The sequence below is a fragment of the Aspergillus ambiguus genome (genome assembly GCF_047715705.1).
Source record: "Aspergillus ambiguus strain CBS 117.58 unplaced genomic scaffold BDV59scaffold_4, whole genome shotgun sequence".
NCBI lineage: Eukaryota > Fungi > Ascomycota > Eurotiomycetes > Eurotiales > Aspergillaceae > Aspergillus > Aspergillus ambiguus.
The window spans coordinates 368151-384633 of record NW_027395517.1 but is presented as its reverse complement, the minus strand read 5'-3'; the positions used below and the strand labels follow the sequence as shown (position 1 = coordinate 384633).

At 53.8% G+C, this 16483-nt stretch overlaps 9 protein-coding genes across 9 annotated transcripts; 3 read left to right on the top strand and 6 right to left on the bottom strand.

Annotated features, from left to right (window-relative positions):
* Positions 1-102: 102 nt before the first annotated feature.
* BDV59DRAFT_170945 (uncharacterized protein) lies at positions 103-588 on the bottom strand. Its single transcript, XM_073688498.1, has one exon. It carries the CDS (start codon positions 463-465, stop codon positions 286-288), a length of 180 nt encoding a protein of 59 aa, XP_073551309.1. The 5' UTR covers positions 466-588; the 3' UTR covers positions 103-285.
* Positions 589-1232: 644 nt separating this feature from the next.
* BDV59DRAFT_191135 (major facilitator superfamily domain-containing protein) lies at positions 1233-2830 on the top strand (the record flags this gene model as incomplete). The annotated part of the gene is made up of 3 exons (XM_073691852.1): positions 1233-1248; positions 1312-2569; positions 2758-2830. The coding sequence occupies 3 exons, from the start codon at positions 1233-1235 to the stop codon at positions 2828-2830; spliced, it is 1347 nt and encodes a 448-aa protein (XP_073551308.1).
* Positions 2831-3062: 232 nt separating this feature from the next.
* BDV59DRAFT_170942 (uncharacterized protein) lies at positions 3063-5092 on the bottom strand. Its single transcript, XM_073688497.1, has one exon. The coding sequence runs from the start codon at positions 4986-4988 to the stop codon at positions 3234-3236; it is 1755 nt and encodes a 584-aa protein (XP_073551307.1). The 5' UTR covers positions 4989-5092; the 3' UTR covers positions 3063-3233.
* A 38-nt stretch (positions 5093-5130) lies between these two features.
* On the bottom strand, positions 5131-7135 carry BDV59DRAFT_170941 (CaiB/BaiF CoA transferase family protein). Its single transcript, XM_073688496.1, has 6 exons — positions 6813-7135; positions 6707-6738; positions 6512-6635; positions 5952-6456; positions 5605-5898; positions 5131-5548 (listed from the first exon to the last, which is right to left on the bottom strand). Exons 1-6 carry the CDS (start codon positions 6996-6998, stop codon positions 5337-5339), a joined length of 1353 nt encoding a protein of 450 aa, XP_073551306.1. The 5' UTR covers positions 6999-7135; the 3' UTR covers positions 5131-5336.
* On the top strand, positions 7136-8196 carry BDV59DRAFT_108618 (riboflavin synthase). The gene is made up of 3 exons (XM_073686569.1): positions 7136-7211; positions 7271-7393; positions 7453-8196. The coding sequence occupies exons 1-3, from the start codon at positions 7181-7183 to the stop codon at positions 7998-8000; spliced, it is 702 nt and encodes a 233-aa protein (XP_073551305.1). The 5' UTR covers positions 7136-7180; the 3' UTR covers positions 8001-8196.
* An 85-nt stretch (positions 8197-8281) lies between these two features.
* On the bottom strand, positions 8282-9888 carry BDV59DRAFT_108611 (Brix domain-containing protein). Its single transcript, XM_073686568.1, has 2 exons — positions 9608-9888; positions 8282-9537 (listed from the first exon to the last, which is right to left on the bottom strand). The coding sequence occupies exons 1-2, from the start codon at positions 9809-9811 to the stop codon at positions 8392-8394; spliced, it is 1350 nt and encodes a 449-aa protein (XP_073551304.1). The 5' UTR covers positions 9812-9888; the 3' UTR covers positions 8282-8391.
* Positions 9889-10040: 152 nt separating this feature from the next.
* agm1 (phosphoacetylglucosamine mutase PCM1) lies at positions 10041-12412 on the bottom strand. The gene is made up of 6 exons (XM_073688495.1): positions 12165-12412; positions 12072-12085; positions 11809-11953; positions 11723-11737; positions 11163-11669; positions 10041-11112 (listed from the first exon to the last, which is right to left on the bottom strand). The coding sequence occupies exons 1-6, from the start codon at positions 12255-12257 to the stop codon at positions 10234-10236; spliced, it is 1653 nt and encodes a 550-aa protein (XP_073551303.1). The 5' UTR covers positions 12258-12412; the 3' UTR covers positions 10041-10233.
* Positions 12413-12569: 157 nt separating this feature from the next.
* BDV59DRAFT_170934 (PGAP3/PER1 family protein) lies at positions 12570-14025 on the bottom strand. The gene is made up of 5 exons (XM_073688494.1): positions 13799-14025; positions 13705-13747; positions 12875-13649; positions 12758-12816; positions 12570-12700 (listed from the first exon to the last, which is right to left on the bottom strand). Exons 1-4 carry the CDS (start codon positions 13925-13927, stop codon positions 12762-12764), a joined length of 1002 nt encoding a protein of 333 aa, XP_073551302.1. The 5' UTR covers positions 13928-14025; the 3' UTR covers positions 12570-12700; positions 12758-12761.
* Positions 14026-14548: 523 nt separating this feature from the next.
* rmtA (protein-arginine omega-N methyltransferase HMT1) lies at positions 14549-16445 on the top strand. Its single transcript, XM_073688493.1, has 6 exons — positions 14549-14776; positions 14828-14841; positions 14907-14926; positions 14991-15100; positions 15161-15492; positions 15544-16445. Exons 1-6 carry the CDS (start codon positions 14673-14675, stop codon positions 16017-16019), a joined length of 1056 nt encoding a protein of 351 aa, XP_073551301.1. The 5' UTR covers positions 14549-14672; the 3' UTR covers positions 16020-16445.
* The last annotated feature ends 38 nt before the right edge of the window (positions 16446-16483 follow it).

Sequence of the window (16483 nt, the reverse complement as noted above, 5' to 3'; positions counted from 1 at the left end):
CCAGGTAGAGGATCAGGCGACTGGTTGGGCACTGGAATACAGTCCAGTGTGGTCCTTTATAATGACGCTCAGGCTCCAGGAGTTGTTAGTGTCCGGGAATGTCTTTGGCACTTGGGCCAGGAGGTGCAAAAGACCCATGAATCAACCAACAATTTGGCCCGAGACGACTGGGTGTGCGCATTTCCGCGAGAACTAATAAATCCCAGACAGTAGGGTGATAGACTGCTTATGGAACTGGATATGGTTTGTCCCAGGTATCGTTGGCTCTTTCATTCGCCAGCTTTATCACTGCTCAAAGTCAGCAATTATGAGGCCAAGCCATGTCGAATTGCAGAGTCTAGATGAGATGAAGGTGCAGAGTAAGGTTGAGCTGACTGAGATCAACGTAAATCTTCCAGTGATGCAATAGCTTAGCATACGGTTGTAGAATAAAAACGTGTTATATGTGCATTCAATCTGATGCATGACTGAACCCTCAGTTCTGCAGTGTTTATAAGTCTGTCAATGTATCTTAAGGCTTTGGGACTACGGGTACTAAGTACAGCCCATTCAGATACTACTCTGTACATCTTATAAAGGATTATGTTGATGATGTTGGTCGACCCCACAGCGAAGTTGGTGCATGCACAGGCCGTGGACGCCACTAAAGCCTCATACAATCCTACCTTTCAACCGGTCACCGCGATGAGATACTCCACACTAATAGTTCATTAGAACGCTACTTTATGTTGCGTGAACCCGAACCCCTTCCCTGTTTAATTGCCCTGTCGATCTCCCAGATCTAAGACAATTCTCGACGCCTTAAGTCCAATAGTGTTAGTATTACTGAATCAACCTCATAGCCTGTATAGGTTCGACAAACGCGGATAATTCTTCGTCGATCATTCCGCTCTGTATACAGCCTGCTGGGCATGCTCGCCCCTTGGCGTTCTTGAGGGAGCTTTCCATTTCAACGTCTCGTGGCTTTGAGAGTGTTCAGAGGACCACGATGGCCAATCCCTGTGCAATGTCTGGGAACGATATTCAGGATATATATTTCCCGTATTTCTGCTTTTCCAAATGGCATGACAGGGGTAGTGACTTACCCGCAGACCGCTACATGTTGACCTAGTCATCACTACTGACTGCCTGCCTACGTATGTGTATGCCCCTAGCTGCCCCTTGTTGGATGATGTACCTATTTCCCTTCTGTTCCCCTTGTTCTTGCACAGTTGTTTACATCGTCTTCTGCCATGGCAGTCCGCGAAAGTGACAATGCTTGCACCAACGGACCTCACTCTACCCAGGAGAAAACCACCACGTCGAACGGAGAGTCAGTTGAAGATGATGATATCTACAACCGACTCGCACCCGGCCGCAAGTTGGTTATCACCATGGTCCTTTTCTGGGCGGTCTTTCAATCTACACTCAGTACGCATTCCGTCATACCAGCAATCCCAGAGGTGGGAGCTACGTTTCAAACCACAGACACTGTCATCGCCCTTTCCAACGCCCTGGTGCTTCTGTTCCTGGTGGTCGGGCCCGTACTATATGCCCCCATTGCCAACATCTTTGGTCGCCGGCCCATCCTACTCATCACAAATGCTCTCTTAATCGTGTTCAGCCTGGGAACTGCCCTGGCCCCAAACCTCGCTGCCTACTTCATCCTGCGCTTTCTGAGCGCACCCCAAGTGACAGCAACCCAAGTCATTAATAACGTGGTCCTCGGGGATATCTACCCCCCCACCACCCGGGGTCGGGTATTGGGATGGTCGGTACTAAGCACAAGCTTAGCACCGGGCTTAGCGCCCCTGTTAGGTGGGGTGATCGTGAATTACACCTCGTGGCGGGTGATTTTCTGGGTGCAAACCGGAATAGGGGTTCTCGCAGTGCTTCTACTGGCCGTGTTTCTGCCGGAGACGATCCATCATAAGAAGACTCAGCTCTTCGCCGGCTTGACCCCTCGCGGGAAAGTACAGAAATTCGTCCGCCTGATGAATCCATGGGAGATCATCACGCTTCTGTTATCGTCTCGCAGCCTAGCCATCAACGCGATCGCCGTATTCGCCCTACACTGGAACCTGCAGTCGTTCATCATGCCCGTCCGCGAAGTGCTTGCCCCGCGCTTCCATCTGACCTCCCCGCTCCACGCGGGGCTCTTCTACTTGGCGCCGACCGCTGGGTATTTGTCAGGTTCGTGCTGCGGCGGACAACTGTCTGACTGGGTCGTGCGACGGTACATGCGGCGACGCGGGCGACGGGTGCCGGAGGACCGGTTAAACAGTGTAGTGGGTGTGGTGGGGGTCGCCATGCCGGCCTGCGCGTTGTTATACGGCTGGGCGGTGCAGCAGGCCGTCGGCGGCATTCCTCTGGTGGCGGTAATGCTGTACATGCAGGGTCTGTGTCAGACAGTGGCCTATGTCAGCCTGAATGCTTACTGCGTTGACGTGATGGAGGGCACGGGCAAAAGCTCGCTGGCCGTCGCGGGTAGTTTCATGATGCGCAATGCATCAGGGGCAGTGGCGACCGCCGCATGTTTTCCTGCCATCGAGACTATCGGAATTGGATGGTATATGACCATCACTGCAGGGTTTCTGGCGGTCGCCGGGGGCTTCTTGTATCTATCGACACGCTATGGGGAGGCGTGGCGAGTGCGACAGGAAGGAGAGGGACGGTAATTGATATGCCCATCGGACCTTCGTGTCCCTCATGCAGCACCACAATTTAAGATGTAGAGGTCATTAGGAAGCAAGATTAAGGTTCTATATGCTCCAACAGACGATACGGACAAAGCATGTCCATATCAAACCTGGACCCTGCGAGTGTACAACGGGTAAGTTCAGGACAATGACATAACGGGTTTCTTTCATCGTGTTGGCCATGGGGGAAAATGTTGCTTGGTACGGGTGTTCCAGCAGTATGGAGCTCCGAAATGAAGGAAATGAGCTTCTTCTGTTGAGGTCCCCTGTATTTGACTGCCATGTGAAGTTAATGCCGGGCACGGTCATATGAGGCTTTTTCTGCACATGGGCCGAGATAAAGACTTACGGGGATATGAAGGGAAGGGTGACGGAGTCTTAGCCAGCAAGCTCTGTTCACATCGTTGATGCCAATACGGTCATTCTTGCGGGTCAGAGCGTCTTCCGGAATTTCAAGAGACGTCATAATCAATAGACTCATATTAAACGCTCTTGAACGATACTAGACATTTATCATAACGTAGGCATAATAATACATGTGGCAGCACAAGGGCACTAGACAGAAAAGGGCGTATATCCCAAGGTTGGGAGCGGCTGGTTATCCTGAGCATGAAGGTGGGCAGGTCGATGAAGTGTATAGCTAAAGGTACGACAATCTGCATCTTCCCGCATGATATCTAGGTCATCGGCATCAGTGGGGAGGCTGAACCCGTTTCCGGCGCGCGGGTATAATCGATGGTCTTCGACTTCGTATTCAGATGAGTCGGAGTCATCGTGCTGCTTTCTGTGGTCGGAGGATGGGGTGGGCAGCACATCGGGAGTTTTGATGGCTCCTAGGCTCTCGCTCACTTCGACTGCAAGCGTAGAACCGGCCTCAGGGTTGGGCGAAGGGGTGGGAATCTTCGGTTGAAAGGAGAACTTGGACGAATGGAGAGATTTGAGGTTTTGAGGGAACATAGGTACAGTTGGATTGCTGTCTGATATCCTGATCAGGAGCTCAACAAGGGCAGAATGCGACAAGCAAGACAGAAAGCCCCGTCGCTCTTCTGTAGAGAATCCCTCGGCTCCTACCTCCAGGTTCGGTATTTCCGTCGGAGGGAATATGGGACGATCAAACGTTAACGATGACACACCAAGTCTGGGGTTACTCCGAACCACCGTCGGCTGCGCGATAGAGATCGGTGTAGGTGTGCATACTCGACAAAGCCATTCTTTCTCTTTGACAGCGACAACCTCAGAAGCGATGGGAGGATCGTGACATAGTTGATGCCATGCCCGATTACACTTGTCGCAGAAAACAATCGTGTTACTAGGAGGACTGTGTCCCCTCTGGCAAAGTATACAACTGATGTTTGCATCCTTCGAACGACGAACAGCCCGTTTGCGCTTCTGGGTGCCCACTCTTTCAACGTGCACGCTATCTGATGCATCAAGCGTATTTGTTTCTTTCGCGATGGTAGGAGAGGGCGCTGGAGGAACGTATAAAGATGGTCGATTCACCTGCCGCCCAGATTTTGTCTGGGTAGCTCTTGGTGCAACATCCGATTCGTCCGAACTGGAGTCACCGGCTCGAATAATGTCACTATCGCTATCATTGCCTCGTCTGCGCTTCCTGCGTCTGCCGCCGTTTGTACCGGCTTTTCGTTGGCGAGGACTCGCGGTGGCACCTTGGACTCTCTTCGGCATGGATGCTGGGGATAAAGTCTTGGCTGTCTGAGCTGCAGATGTAGATGGTGGTAGTTGACTCTGTATAGGGGTTGGCATGCCTGTAAAAAGACGGTCTGATGGTTTAGGAGCAATATTAACGAGACTTGGAGACTGGCTAGTGGCGGAACTATGGTTTTGCTGTGGTTTGGAAGCAGGATTTTGTGAGGAAGCCGCAGCCGTCATGTGCTGGGAATACACGAACGGTGCCGTCGGCAACTCTATGATGGTGGAGGAGGCCTTCATCGTGTTGGCCGAGTTCAATGATTGGGGAAGCGACGATGGAGTCCACCCAGCAGGGGTGATATCATTTCTCTGCTGTTGCTGCTGCGGTTCCCCTTTGAGACGACCTGTCACCCGGGCAAGGAGTTCGGTAGTGGCCGCGGACAGCTTCGGGATATGCACCTTCGTAGAAGGAGTGCTGGACGGTCTTGCCGGGTTGGATGAACCTGGCGCCGGCAACGATTCAGCGCGGACTGGAGGCAAAGGAGCTTGGGGCTGTCCATCCGACGGAACGGTGGTACTCGTGGTGCTCGGCGTTCCGTGGGTTGGTGGCGTTGTCGCTATAGACGCCAGGGAGGGAGATACCCCATGTTGCTCTGACATTCCCCTCAGGGTGACCGGTGTAATTTAATTCTCGGTATGATAGAAGCGACAGGAGGATCCGTGAGCCCAACTTTGGACGACCTGGCGTCGGCGACCCTCTTCGTGGATGAATATCGCCTGTCCGTCAAGCGTCGGACCCAAGGTTTTATACAGCATCACGTGAGTCTCCCGCGTTCAGGAATGAAGGGAAATTCTACACGATCGAATGTAACTCTTCAGGCAGTTCCTTCTTGGAGTTCTTAGATTTGTCCTCTATCTATGCTAGAGCCATCGGTTTCATCTACTATGTACTACCACCGTTATGCTGCATGTCTCCTCGGAAACCCGCTCCGAGGTAGACGACGACTTTCATGCGACCACCCCTTGTTCCTTCAGCTTCGCGATATCCTCCTTGCCATACTCAAGGACGTCTTCCAGAATCTCGTCGGTATGTTGCCCCAGAGTGGGGGGCGGCGTCCGCACGCCGGGCGTCGCATGGGAATACTTAATGGGGGTGTTCACCAACTTGATGGGGCCGCAGGCAGGATGATCGACCTCGGTGACCATCCCGCGGGCTTGGACTGTAGCACGATTCCATTAGTCATTTTTATTTGCAGTCGTTTCTCGAAGGACTCACCGTGGGAGTGGTTCAACGTTCCTTGAACATCATTGACCGCGGCATAGGGCATCCCACTCCCTTCCAGGACCTCCAGCCACTCCTGCGTCGTCTTGTGCCTGACCGTCTCCTCAATCAGACCATCAATGTCTTCACGGTGTTTGACGCGATCCTGGTTGGTGATGAAACGCGGGTCCTCCTTCCACTCCGGGTGGCCAAGCCGATCGCATAGCACTCCGAAGAGCCGATCGTTGCCTCCTCCAAAGAGGATATCTCCGTCACGAGTCTTATAGCTGCGGTACGGCACAATGGACGCTGGGGGTGTCAGTATACACCATGAAACATCATCACGGAACGCAAACACTTACGATGCTCCGTCCCCCATCTTCCCGAGTCCTTCTTCCCGCTGATCAATGCCGAACTGGCAATGTTCGCTAGCGTAGCGACCTGGACATCGCTCAGACAAGCGTCGATATGCTGTCCCTTTCCAGTCCGTGCGCGGGACAGGAGAGCTGCCATAATCGCATTGGACGTATATAGTCCGGTCGTTAGATCGGTAACCGCCACGCCGACCTTCACAGGAGGGCCATCCCGACTGCCCGTAATGTGCATCAAGCCCATCTCGGCCTCCACCATGACATCGTAGCCAGCACGGTTGCTGTACGGACCCGTTTGACCGTACCCAGTGATACTGGCGTAGATGAGCTTCGGGTTGATTGCTCGCAGCGTCTCGTAGTCCATGCTGTATTTCTTCAGATTTCCGGGCAAGTAGTTTTCCACGAGCACATCACACTGTTCCACGAGACGGTGGAGGATCTCCACGCCAGACTTATGAGCAAAGGAGAGTCCAATTGACCTCTTGTTGCGGTTAACCTGTGCCGCACGTCAATTGAAATTCTTCGCCATAAAGTTGCATGCATGTCCGTACCGCAAGATAGTAGGCACTTTCACCAGGCCCCTGCCGCGATTCGTCCTGATACGTCGCATACGGCGGACCCCATGCGCGCGTGTCGTCGCCGCGGACGGGATGTTCGACCTTGATGATATCTGCTCTGTCGAGCGCATTCACATCAGCAAGCTTACCCCAGTGGGACTGCGATCAAGCCAAGAAATTGCCAATTACCCTAGATCTCCCAAGATTTGGGTACAGTACGGCTGTAGAAGTATATACAATCAGCGACTCTCCCAATCCAGCTCCGGGCGAGCTTAAAGCTGATAGGATCACTCACGCCAGCCAAAACCCGTGTCATATCAAGTACGCGAACACCCTTGAGGGGCAGCGTATCGTCCGTGGGGGCGGTCGAGTATGCGCGCCATTGCGGTGTACGGCGGAGCTGCGTGCGGAGAAGACCGCCCGGGAAGCGCAGCGCCGGACGAGCGAGAACGGAACGATTCAGCTTCAATGTGACATTCATTGTGTCAAGCAAGACATTGAGACCAAGAGCGATCACCGGGAGTCGACGGCGTGGGAGAGAGTGGGAGGACTAAGTAGGGGAAGACGGATGGATTAAAGCCGAGGTTGGGCCCATATCCGCTCATTCTTTCCCACCTCTATCCGCCTCTCCTCACTTCTGCATCCCGAAAAAAATCCCCCGCCATGTTTACCGGTCTGGTCGAGACGATTGGGAGTAAGTGTGTCCTGCTCTTCTACACGGCGACTTCCGCAGAACTGACCGGTCTTTTCCAGCGGTTGTGTCCCTGGAGCCCCTCGATGCCTCATCAAGCGGGGGCGGGGGCACCTCGCTGACCATTTCCGACTGTGAGGAGATCCTCACCGACGCGCATCTGGGCGACAGCATCGCCGTCAACGGTATGGAACCCAATGTAACCTCCGTTCGATACCGTCGGTCTGTAACTCATCCCCTTCAGGAACATGTCTGACGGTCACGGCCTTCGATAAAACCTGGTTCAAGGTCGGCGTCGCCCCCGAGACCCTCCGTCGCACCAACCTCGGCGCCCTCCAGACGAACTCGCGCGTGAACCTCGAGCGCGCCGTACTAAGCGAAACGCGCATGGGTGGCCACTTCGTCCAGGGCCATGTCGACACCATCGCAACCATCCTCTCCGTGACCCCTGAAGGCAATGCCTTGGTCTTCCGTCTGCAGCCGCGGGACCAGGGCGTGATGCGGTACATCGTCGAGAAAGGCTACGTCACCCTGGACGGCGCCAGTCTGACCGTGACGAATGTCGTAGATGGTGCGGATGGGTATTTCGAGGTCATGCTCATTGCCTATACGCAGGAAAAGATCGTGACGGCGGCCAAGCGGGCGGGCGAGGATGTCAATGTCGAGATTGATATCGTTGGCAAGTATGTGGAGAAGAGCGTGCAAGGATACTTTGCTGGGACCGCTGGTGGTGACATGAGCATCCTGGAGAAGATGGTGGGACGCATCGTGGAAGAGAAGTTGAAGAAATGAGAATGTGGGTTACGAGTTAATGATCTGGAGTGATGAGTTCAACCTAGGGTCTGCTATGGATGTACATTTAGGTCTATTGGGCTTTAAAGCGTATATGAACCAGCCAAAATTATGGGTATATTTGTTCGCCGCTGAGATACTCATGCACCTATCGATGGACTCAGTAGCCATCCTGTAGTTCTCGCACCGCCGTGCACCGGGCAATCGACTCCGCTGGAAGCCGGACTCGTCCCTTGGCAGACGTCGCGGTGCAAGAAAGAGTTGTTTTTGTCTCCGCTAGAATCCTTGCGGAGCATGGGAACGACGCCCAGACCGGGCTCGCATATCAAACTTTTAGTGCCTGTCAAGCATCTGCCATGCCTGTGGGCTTCGGGGAACGCACGAGGACCGCTTATTCCTCCATGGACTCGTCGTCGCCCTCGGCCTCGCCCTCCTGCTCGTTCTCGTCGAAATCGTCGCTGAGCCATTCATCATCGTCCATATCAACGTCCTCCTGGTCGTCATCGTCGTCGGGAACTTCCTTCCCTTCAGCCTTGGCCTTGGCCTTGGCCTGCTTCTTCTTCTCGATGTTCTCCTTCTGCTGCTTCTTTCTCTCCTCCTTCTGCTTCTTCCGCTGCTCCCAGTTCTTATCGAGATTCTTCACCTCCGCCTCCGACTTGCGGATATAATCGTGCCACATAATGCGACCCTCACACAGGCCCTCCTCGACCTTGATCAGACGGAGCTTCATACGCGGACCCAGCTCAACCAGCTTCACCGCCCGCTTCTCCACCTCCGGCGCCGCATTCAGCTTCTTCTGTGCCTTTTCCTGATCTCCGGTCTTCAAGCGCTGCAGCTCCCGCTTGCTGAGCACCTTTTTCGTCGTGCTCTCCGCAACCTCCACCTCCGCATCGGTATCCAGCTCCGTCTCACTGGCCGAAGTGTACCCGGCGGCCGATGGATCGAGCAGATAATCGGCCGCATCCTCCAGCTTGCCGAGGTTAGGGACAGCCGACTTGGCCTTCTCCTTATTCCGGATCTCCTTCGGGTCCAACCGACGGATGCGCTTGGAGACGCCCGTTTTGCGCGTCGTGATGGCATAGTGTCGCAGGTTCAGCACGTACGAGTCATCCTCCTCCTCCCCTTCCTTCCCGGACAGCTCCCGGTTGAGGAGCATCACGCGGCGGATCGAATGCAGCGGCGTGGCCTGCGGGTTGATGGGCGGGAAGAGCGACTGAAAGACGGTCGTGGTGAGGCTCTCCAGACGCTTGGGCACCTTGGAGGTCTCGGTCGCGTTGGGCGAGTTGAAGTTGTTCATCACGAGCAGCGGGGGCGTCTTGTGGTCCTGGCCACCGCCGCGGGGCCGCTTCAATGCGCGCTCGACGTCTCGGCAGAGGGAGTAGTTTTCGACGTGGAAGTGGAGGGTTGGGCCGCGTGGCGTCAGCGCCAGCCGCATGTTAGTGTTTCCGGTTGCGGATTTGGAGAACAGCATCAGATGTGTGACGCCGAGCGGGCCGGCCATGACAGTGTAATCTCGCAGGCGGTTGGATTTGCGTTCCTGTCGGCGGGTTAGACGGGTTTCGACCGGAGCGTGGGAGGGACAATTGCCTCTAAAAAGGGTGGCTTACCTTCAATCGCACAGCGGTGTCGGGCTCCATCATCGTCCGGACATCCTGCACCAGCTGGCTGACGCTGGTACCGACTTGTGATCCGCCGACTCGAATGACCATCGACTTGGGCGTTTTGCTCATGGACGCGGCGCTCCCCTTCGCTGCGGTGGAGGCATTTTGGGGACGAGCGTGGGTGCGCTTCTTAGTACGAGCCTTCGCCATGGTGGACAGACGGCAGGAAAGAAAAATGTAGGAGAGGAAAAGTGGAAGGTTGAGGGACTTCCTGATGGTTGACCTGCCGAACGGAACTTTTTTTTCTGGGCGGAAAAAGTGATCGTCGGAGTTAAGACCGCGGAGGTCCGGATCATCTGTTTTCCCGGTCACTACTATGCACCTACTATGGACCTAGGTAGATACTATCTACCCCGTGAAGTAGGAATAGCTGCAATGATTCATTCATTAATTCATTCGTATCATTTCTTTATCTATTTTAATCGTCTGTGACTGGATTTCCACGACAGATTCCCTGGCCATCAAGAATACCAACGACAATCCTTTTTGTGTACATAAAGCAACTAATGCTTCGGTCTCTTCAACCCATCGCCCACTTCCATTACGAGAAACTCTCCCAAAACTGAACAGGCTTACGACTGTAGAATCTCCTTAACGCTACCAGCCTCGGAAACGGCGTTGGCAACGCGGGTAGCAAGATCATCGGCCTCCGACCGACTAGCGGCCTCTGCATAAACACGCACCGCATCTTCCGTGCCACTGGCACGGGCGAAGCTGCGTCCCTTGTTGTAGCGCGACTGCAGTGACTCGATCTTGGTCTGCAGACCGGGAGGCGACTCGAGCTTGCGCTCGGCATCGTAAGCCTTGAAGATCGAGCGGTCAGCAACCTCAACACGGACCAGCCGCGACGGGAGGTCGGTGTAAGTGGCGAGCCACTCCTTGGGAGTCCAGCTCTTGTGGGCCAGGATAGCTTCGACGAGAAGCATGTCAGAGAGGGCGTCGCCCACCGCCTGGTTGATCAGGTCGGTCAGGGCGTTCAGGCACTCCAGCGAACGCTGCTGGGCTGGGGATTGAGGCTCGGTGCTCTTAATGGTCTTCAGAGCGTTCTCGGAGAAGGTAATCGTACCATGGCCGTTGGCCTCGAAGTAGACGCCGACATCGAAACGCAAGGCAGCATGGTGAAGATGTTTCACACCCGTGTTGGTGCACACGGAAGGCAGCTTGAGAACCTTCTCGATATAATCCGTGCTGGATCCGTTGGCGTATGCGGTCTGAATAACTCCGATCTTAAGCTTCTGAGCAATTCCAGCGCTCCGAGCAAGATCACCGATGAACGAGGCCGCAAGGGTGGCAATCCGGTCACCATCCAGCATCCTGAAAACGTTGCCCTCGTCCATGAAGTAGTAGATGAGACGATCAGCGTCGCCATCCAGAGAAGCACAGCGGTCGAGGACCGAGGCCTTGGATGAAGGGGGAGCACGCTGCTTGGTCTTGACGTAGTCGGCGCCGCACTGATGGAAATGTTAGTATAGAACGCACTTTGAGATCACGGTCATCATACATCATAGTTGAGTCTATCGGGGTTGATAACATCATCATTGACAACCTTGATGTCGACTCCGCCTTGGTCGGCTCCAGGGAGGTATTTGATGAGTTCCCTCAACTTCGGTCCACCAACACCGTTTGCACAATCGACGGTCAAGGCGCCCTTGACCTTGACGCCACGCATCACTCTCTTGAACGCCTCGGCGAGCTTTTCATAGTAGCCCTGTTCCGTGGGCTCACCGTATTCGTACTGTGTACCGATGGTGTTCTTGCAACGCACGACATAGTGAAGCTGGGGGGTGGTCATAAACTTGAGGTCCTGGAATTCGACTTCGGTCGCGGTGAGGGCCGAGTTGAGGACGCCAACAAGGCGCGAGCCAGAAGCACGGGTATCACGGGCAAAGACTACACGGGCGGGGTTCTCCATGCTGACATCGATTTCCTTGATGAGTTCCTCATACATATCGGCGACCTTGTCCAGAGGAGCATTGGCAAGTTTCGTCGCGTAAGCCTCCCATTCGGCCTAGGTAAAATTATCAGCGATCAGTCCGTCCCGGTAGGAACAAGGCCTCTTACTTCCAGCATTTCTCCCTATTGGCACGTCCATTAGCGACTTCTGTACTTGCCATCGGATTTTTTTCCCGGGTCCGCTGAGGACTTACCATTGGATCGATCAGCTTAACGCCATTGTCTTCGGCGGGGTTGTGACTGGCCGTCACCATCACACCAACCCATTGTCCGCTAAGCTTCTTAGATCGAAGACCGGCAAGCAAGCCAACAGAGAAAACGACGGTGTTGAGGAGATCCCTGGAGGTAGAGGTTGGTCAAAGTGTAAACAAACCAGGGGCGATCGCGGGGTATGTGGAGGCGGGGCAGATCAATCCTTCCAGGGACTGCTGCTTCAATGACAGATCGAGATACTTACGCCTTCATGCGGAACTACCAAACGGGAATCTCTGTCAGTAAAACGAAGAGGAGAAGATTGAGCGATGGGGGTAACAAGAGAAGGTCGACTTACCCCGGCAGTGCCATACTGGAAGACCTTTCCCTCTGGTTTCAGGTACTGCGACGCCGCCTCGGAAATCGCTTTCTTGATGGCCGGGGAAGCCATTGTGGGACAGGTAGACCGGAACGAGAAAGGAGGAGCAGACGTAGAATTGGGAGGGTACGAAAAGGGAGAGGAGAGAGGAGAGATGAGGCTGAGGGGGAGCGGCGTAGAAAAAGAATCGCAGAGCCCGTGACCGGCGATGGGGTGAGACACTTTATTACTAGTTGGTTTGTTGGTCCTCTTACTGCCACAGCCCACCTCGAGCGGTGAGCCGGTTCGGCCAGGTTTACCCACCCTGACTCGCCCCGGGGAAGGCGGTGGAAATAAGAACCTTGGAAGGACCGCAACAGAGATTCAAAATAGTAATTATAATAATAGTCAGGCGAGCTCCACCTCACCGGTTGGATACGAGGTCTTATCAAATGTCTGGGCGTTGGTGGCTTTCCAGATCTCTATATATTGTACAGGTTATCCGGTCACCTGGACCTACAACATTGCAGCTGACTCTGTCCTCGGTCAGGAGCAAGAAACGAATAGAGGTGACCTTGGCTTTCTCTTCTCACCCGGTTAGGCCTTGAATCTCTCTCCGGCTACATCGTCCTGGACGTCCTTGATAAGGTACCTGCGTTAAGCGTCAGCGCTACCGAACCCCGGTAAAAGACAAGTAATTAGGAACGTACAAATACCACCACGCAGTCGGGATGACGGTCCCCAGATGCCACAGGCTGTGCGCATCAATCAATCCATGCCAAGGAGCAAAGTCCAACAGCTCCAGGCTCATAGCCAACATGATCCATGCCACAATCATCGCAGGCCAGGCGTTCCAGGGTTTGCCATTCTTCCGGTAACGCAAAATACTGAAACCCACCCACAGCACATTTTGCGTCATCCCAACCACAATATTCGCGATCATGTTGTAGGTGTAGTCCCAGGACCAGAAGCTCAAGTAGCACACGTGCATCGCGTATAGAAGGACACAGACCGTCGTCAGAAGGCGGCGCAGGGTCGGCTTATAACGCGGCTCCTCCTGATCCAGACGGACAATCCGGATGATGGCGAGGAACATGCCGTACATGACGTTTGCGCCAGCGCCAAAGTAATCCAACTTCTCGGTCAAAGGAAAGTCCCTGGTGTGGAAGAGCATGCTGAACGTCCAACATGCGAGGCCGCAGTATCCAAAGGCGAGGTAGTAGCCTCGGAGCGAATGCCAGGAGGGAATCGTTTCACGAAGCCGGGAGATGCCGTGCCAATGCGCAAGGAGGTTGAGGAACGAGAAGAGGACAGAAAACGGTTCCTGCATGCCGAGAATCCTGCGGAAAGGCCACTTCCCATGGAATTGCACCACCGGATTGAGCATCGGGGGGTCTCGGGCGACTCGACGGTCTGTCACGACATGCTGGCAGGTGTAGTCACATTCGGCGGGACAAGTCCAAAGGAGGAGACGGAGGTGGAAGGCTAAGTATACCGATGAGTTAGAGTGACCCATTGAGAAGTATGGATCAAGACTTACGAATGACCGAACTACCATCTTGGCAGTTCTCCGACTGACAGATCTATCTGCTGGTTAACGGGTTGACTAGGGAAAGCTTCGAGCATGTAAATACCTTGACGCATTCCTTGAAGTCGGGAAGGTGATCGCCCAGGGAGGCGGTGGATTTCCCAACAAATGTGGCCAGAAGAAGGAAAAGAAGGTAGCAGTAAGCTGTCCTTCGGGCTGGACCTCCTAGATTCATGGTGGGCTGTGTGTCTGACAAGCGGTGCCACTCGGAGGTGTGAACTCAGGGAGGAAGCGGGCGCTGGAGTAGCAACGGCAACGCGTCTGAAGGCGGAGGGACATCGGTCGGTAACATTGCAGGTGGCATCTTGGCGTTGGTCGCTCGACGCTTTGTACAGTATAAACACCTTCAAGATGTCAACAAAAGAAGGTTTGAATGAGTATTACGGCGCATTATCATTCTAACAACCTAGGTAGGCTTTTGCCTCTGGTTTGCTTGGCCGTCTTGATACTATCGATTGGTCTACTCGTATTGGAGATTCTTCAATAGCGGTAGAGATACATAGCCGTACAGCCCTCGTCCACAAGGCTCTATATCTGCGTCTGCAGCTCAAATCCAAACACCTGAGGCATGATCATGTCATTTCCTCCGTCTACGGTAGACGGAATCGAGTAGCTTGTGTCATAGTCAAGAGGACGAATTGATGAAGGGCTTGAAGCGCCACGTGATGATAAGTCCCAAACGGGTTAGCGTGCGGCGATAACGCTAACCTCAATCAGGGGCTAGCGTTGGCGGAGGAGAATTTCCAATGAGGATAAAAGTAAGAAAAAAAAAGTGCTCGGAGGCTTCTTGACAGGCGCTTTATCCTCTCCCTCCGCCAATCTATCGCCTCACGGTCTCTCTATCGGTCCTTTTGTGATTCGGAATTCTCCTGTCCCTTTGATCCATTTCTTTGGTCTATCCTTCCACTTGTCGAGGCAATATGAATGGAACTGAGAGAAACTCTGCAGAGCCTGCTGGTATGATAACCAGCAGCGCTGATCGCATGGTCGGTATGGACCACGCTGAAGTTCGCTACTTCACCAGGTAAGGAGTGATCAAAACCTGTGCTTGGATATTTTGCTAACTGAACCGCAGCTATGATCATCATGGTAAATCAGCGCCTTTCGTCCGATCCTGTTCTTGATGCAACGAGCTAACTGAGCGCCCCGCTTAGGCATTCATGAGGAAATGCTTGTAAGTGTCGATAGCACACCATCCTATCCACTACAAATTCGCTGATAATGTTGCGCTTCCTTAGAAAGATGATGTCCGTACCAGGTCATACCGTGATTCCATCTACCAGAACCGCCACATTTTCAAGGATAAGGTTGTCCTCGACGTTGGATGCGGGACGGGTATCCTCAGCATGTACGTGGCCGAACACACCCAACATCAACCCCATACCGTCTGACAAGTCCCCGCCCACAGGTTCGCCGTCAAGGCTGGTGCGAAGCACGTAATCGGTGTCGACATGTCCTCTATCATCGAGAAGGCTCGTGAAATCGTCGCGGCTAACGGCATGGCCGATAAGATCACTCTCCTCCAGGGCAAAATGGAGGAGGTCGTCCTGCCTTTCCCCAAGGTTGATATCATCATCTCGGAGTGGATGGGATACTTCTTGCTCTACGAGAGCATGTTGGACACTGTTCTGTACGCTCGTGACCGGTATCTCGTGCCTGGGGGCAAGATCTTCCCCGATAAGGCCACCATGTACCTGGCCGGTATTGAGGATGGCGAGTACAAGGACGACAAGATCGGATGTAAGAGTTGACGAGAATCGGACCCTGTGCGTCTCTTGCTAACTGGCCCAGTCTGGGATAATGTGTATGGCTTCGACTACAGCCCGATGAAGGAGATTGCTCTCACCGAGCCCCTTGTGGACACCGTTGAGATGAAGGCCCTTGTCACCGACCCTTGTCCTATCATCACGCTCGACCTTTACACTGTCAAGCCCAGCGATCTGAGCTTCCGGGTCCCCTTCTCGCTCCCGGTCAAGCGCAATGACTTCATCCATGCTGTCATTGCCTGGTTTGACATCGAATTCGGCGCTTGCCACAAGCCGATCACCTTCTCGACGGGTCCTCATGCCAAGTACACTCACTGGAAGCAGACGGTCTTCTACCTGCGGGACGTTCTCACCGTCGAAGAGGAGGAGTCTGTTTCTGGCTGGCTGGAGAACAAGCCCAACGACAAGAACAAGCGTGACCTCGATATCACCATTGACTACAAGTTCGAGACCACGGACCGAGTGCGTTACGCGGAGGGCAGCTGTTTCTACAAGATGTAAGTTTCCTCGCCAGGATGTGGGACTCTGGGCCTGACTCGTACAGGTGTTAAATGTTTATGTGTCTCATGAATACGGGAATTTTTGGTATCATTCTGGATCCCCCTTTCGTTCCGACGGTCCTGTCGGTTCGCTCAGAAGGGTTATATGAGGGCATCGTCGCATAAGCGGAAACTTCATATCCTGGTTTGGTTGTTACGGTTCAGTTCGGATTGTCTGTGTTCCTTTTCTCTTGGTTTCCTGTTCGATCTTCATATATCATCCAACCCTGTTGCACGGCGTTGTTTCTTTTTGGAAGGCAGGGGAACGGCATCATTGTTCGGCGTGATACGGAGAGATGATTTCCACCAGAGACGATTACAAGCTCCTCGATTTTGCAAGTAGATACCCCGAGTTGATGCTCAATCTAACTACCTCCGGCGTTCTCCATCTCTTATGAATTCGGGCCTGTCGTAGACTCTGCCGAG

Excerpts from the sequence above, each read along its gene's own strand:
- BDV59DRAFT_170934 (XM_073688494.1), bottom strand. The coding sequence starts at position 13,927 with ATGAATCTAGGAGGTCCAGCCCGAAGGACAGCTTACTGCTACCTTCTT. Across the intron at positions 13,650-13,704 it reads AGATGGTAGTTCGGTCATTC|CCTTCCACCTCCGTCTCCTC; the intron begins GTAAGTCTTGAT and ends CGGTATACTTAG. Across the intron at positions 12,817-12,874 it reads CCGACTGCGTGGTGGTATTT|GTACCTTATCAAGGACGTCC; the intron begins GTACGTTCCTAA and ends CGCTTAACGCAG.
- BDV59DRAFT_170945 (XM_073688498.1), bottom strand. The coding sequence starts at position 465 with ATGCATCAGATTGAATGCACATATAACACGTTTTTATTCTACAACCGT.
- rmtA (XM_073688493.1), top strand. The coding sequence starts at position 14,673 with ATGAATGGAACTGAGAGAAACTCTGCAGAGCCTGCTGGTATGATAACC. Across the intron at positions 14,927-14,990 it reads GCATTCATGAGGAAATGCTT|AAAGATGATGTCCGTACCAG; the intron begins GTAAGTGTCGAT and ends GCGCTTCCTTAG. Across the intron at positions 15,101-15,160 it reads GGGACGGGTATCCTCAGCAT|GTTCGCCGTCAAGGCTGGTG; the intron begins GTACGTGGCCGA and ends CCCCGCCCACAG.
- BDV59DRAFT_170942 (XM_073688497.1), bottom strand. The coding sequence starts at position 4,988 with ATGTCAGAGCAACATGGGGTATCTCCCTCCCTGGCGTCTATAGCGACA.
- BDV59DRAFT_170941 (XM_073688496.1), bottom strand. The coding sequence starts at position 6,998 with ATGAATGTCACATTGAAGCTGAATCGTTCCGTTCTCGCTCGTCCGGCG. Across the intron at positions 6,636-6,706 it reads CAAATCTTGGGAGATCTAGG|AGCAGATATCATCAAGGTCG; the intron begins GTAATTGGCAAT and ends TGCGCTCGACAG. Across the intron at positions 5,899-5,951 it reads AAGATGGGGGACGGAGCATC|CGTCCATTGTGCCGTACCGC; the intron begins GTAAGTGTTTGC and ends TGACACCCCCAG.
- BDV59DRAFT_108618 (XM_073686569.1), top strand. The coding sequence starts at position 7,181 with ATGTTTACCGGTCTGGTCGAGACGATTGGGA. Across the intron at positions 7,212-7,270 it reads TCTGGTCGAGACGATTGGGA|CGGTTGTGTCCCTGGAGCCC; the intron begins GTAAGTGTGTCC and ends GGTCTTTTCCAG. Across the intron at positions 7,394-7,452 it reads CGACAGCATCGCCGTCAACG|GAACATGTCTGACGGTCACG; the intron begins GTATGGAACCCA and ends CATCCCCTTCAG.
- agm1 (XM_073688495.1), bottom strand. The coding sequence starts at position 12,257 with ATGGCTTCCCCGGCCATCAAGAAAGCGATTTCCGAGGCGGCGTCGCAG. Across the intron at positions 11,113-11,162 it reads CCGATAGACTCAACTATGAT|TGCGGCGCCGACTACGTCAA; the intron begins GTATGATGACCG and ends CATTTCCATCAG.
- BDV59DRAFT_108611 (XM_073686568.1), bottom strand. The coding sequence starts at position 9,811 with ATGGCGAAGGCTCGTACTAAGAAGCGCACCCACGCTCGTCCCCAAAAT. Across the intron at positions 9,538-9,607 it reads ACACCGCTGTGCGATTGAAG|GAACGCAAATCCAACCGCCT; the intron begins GTAAGCCACCCT and ends ACCCGCCGACAG.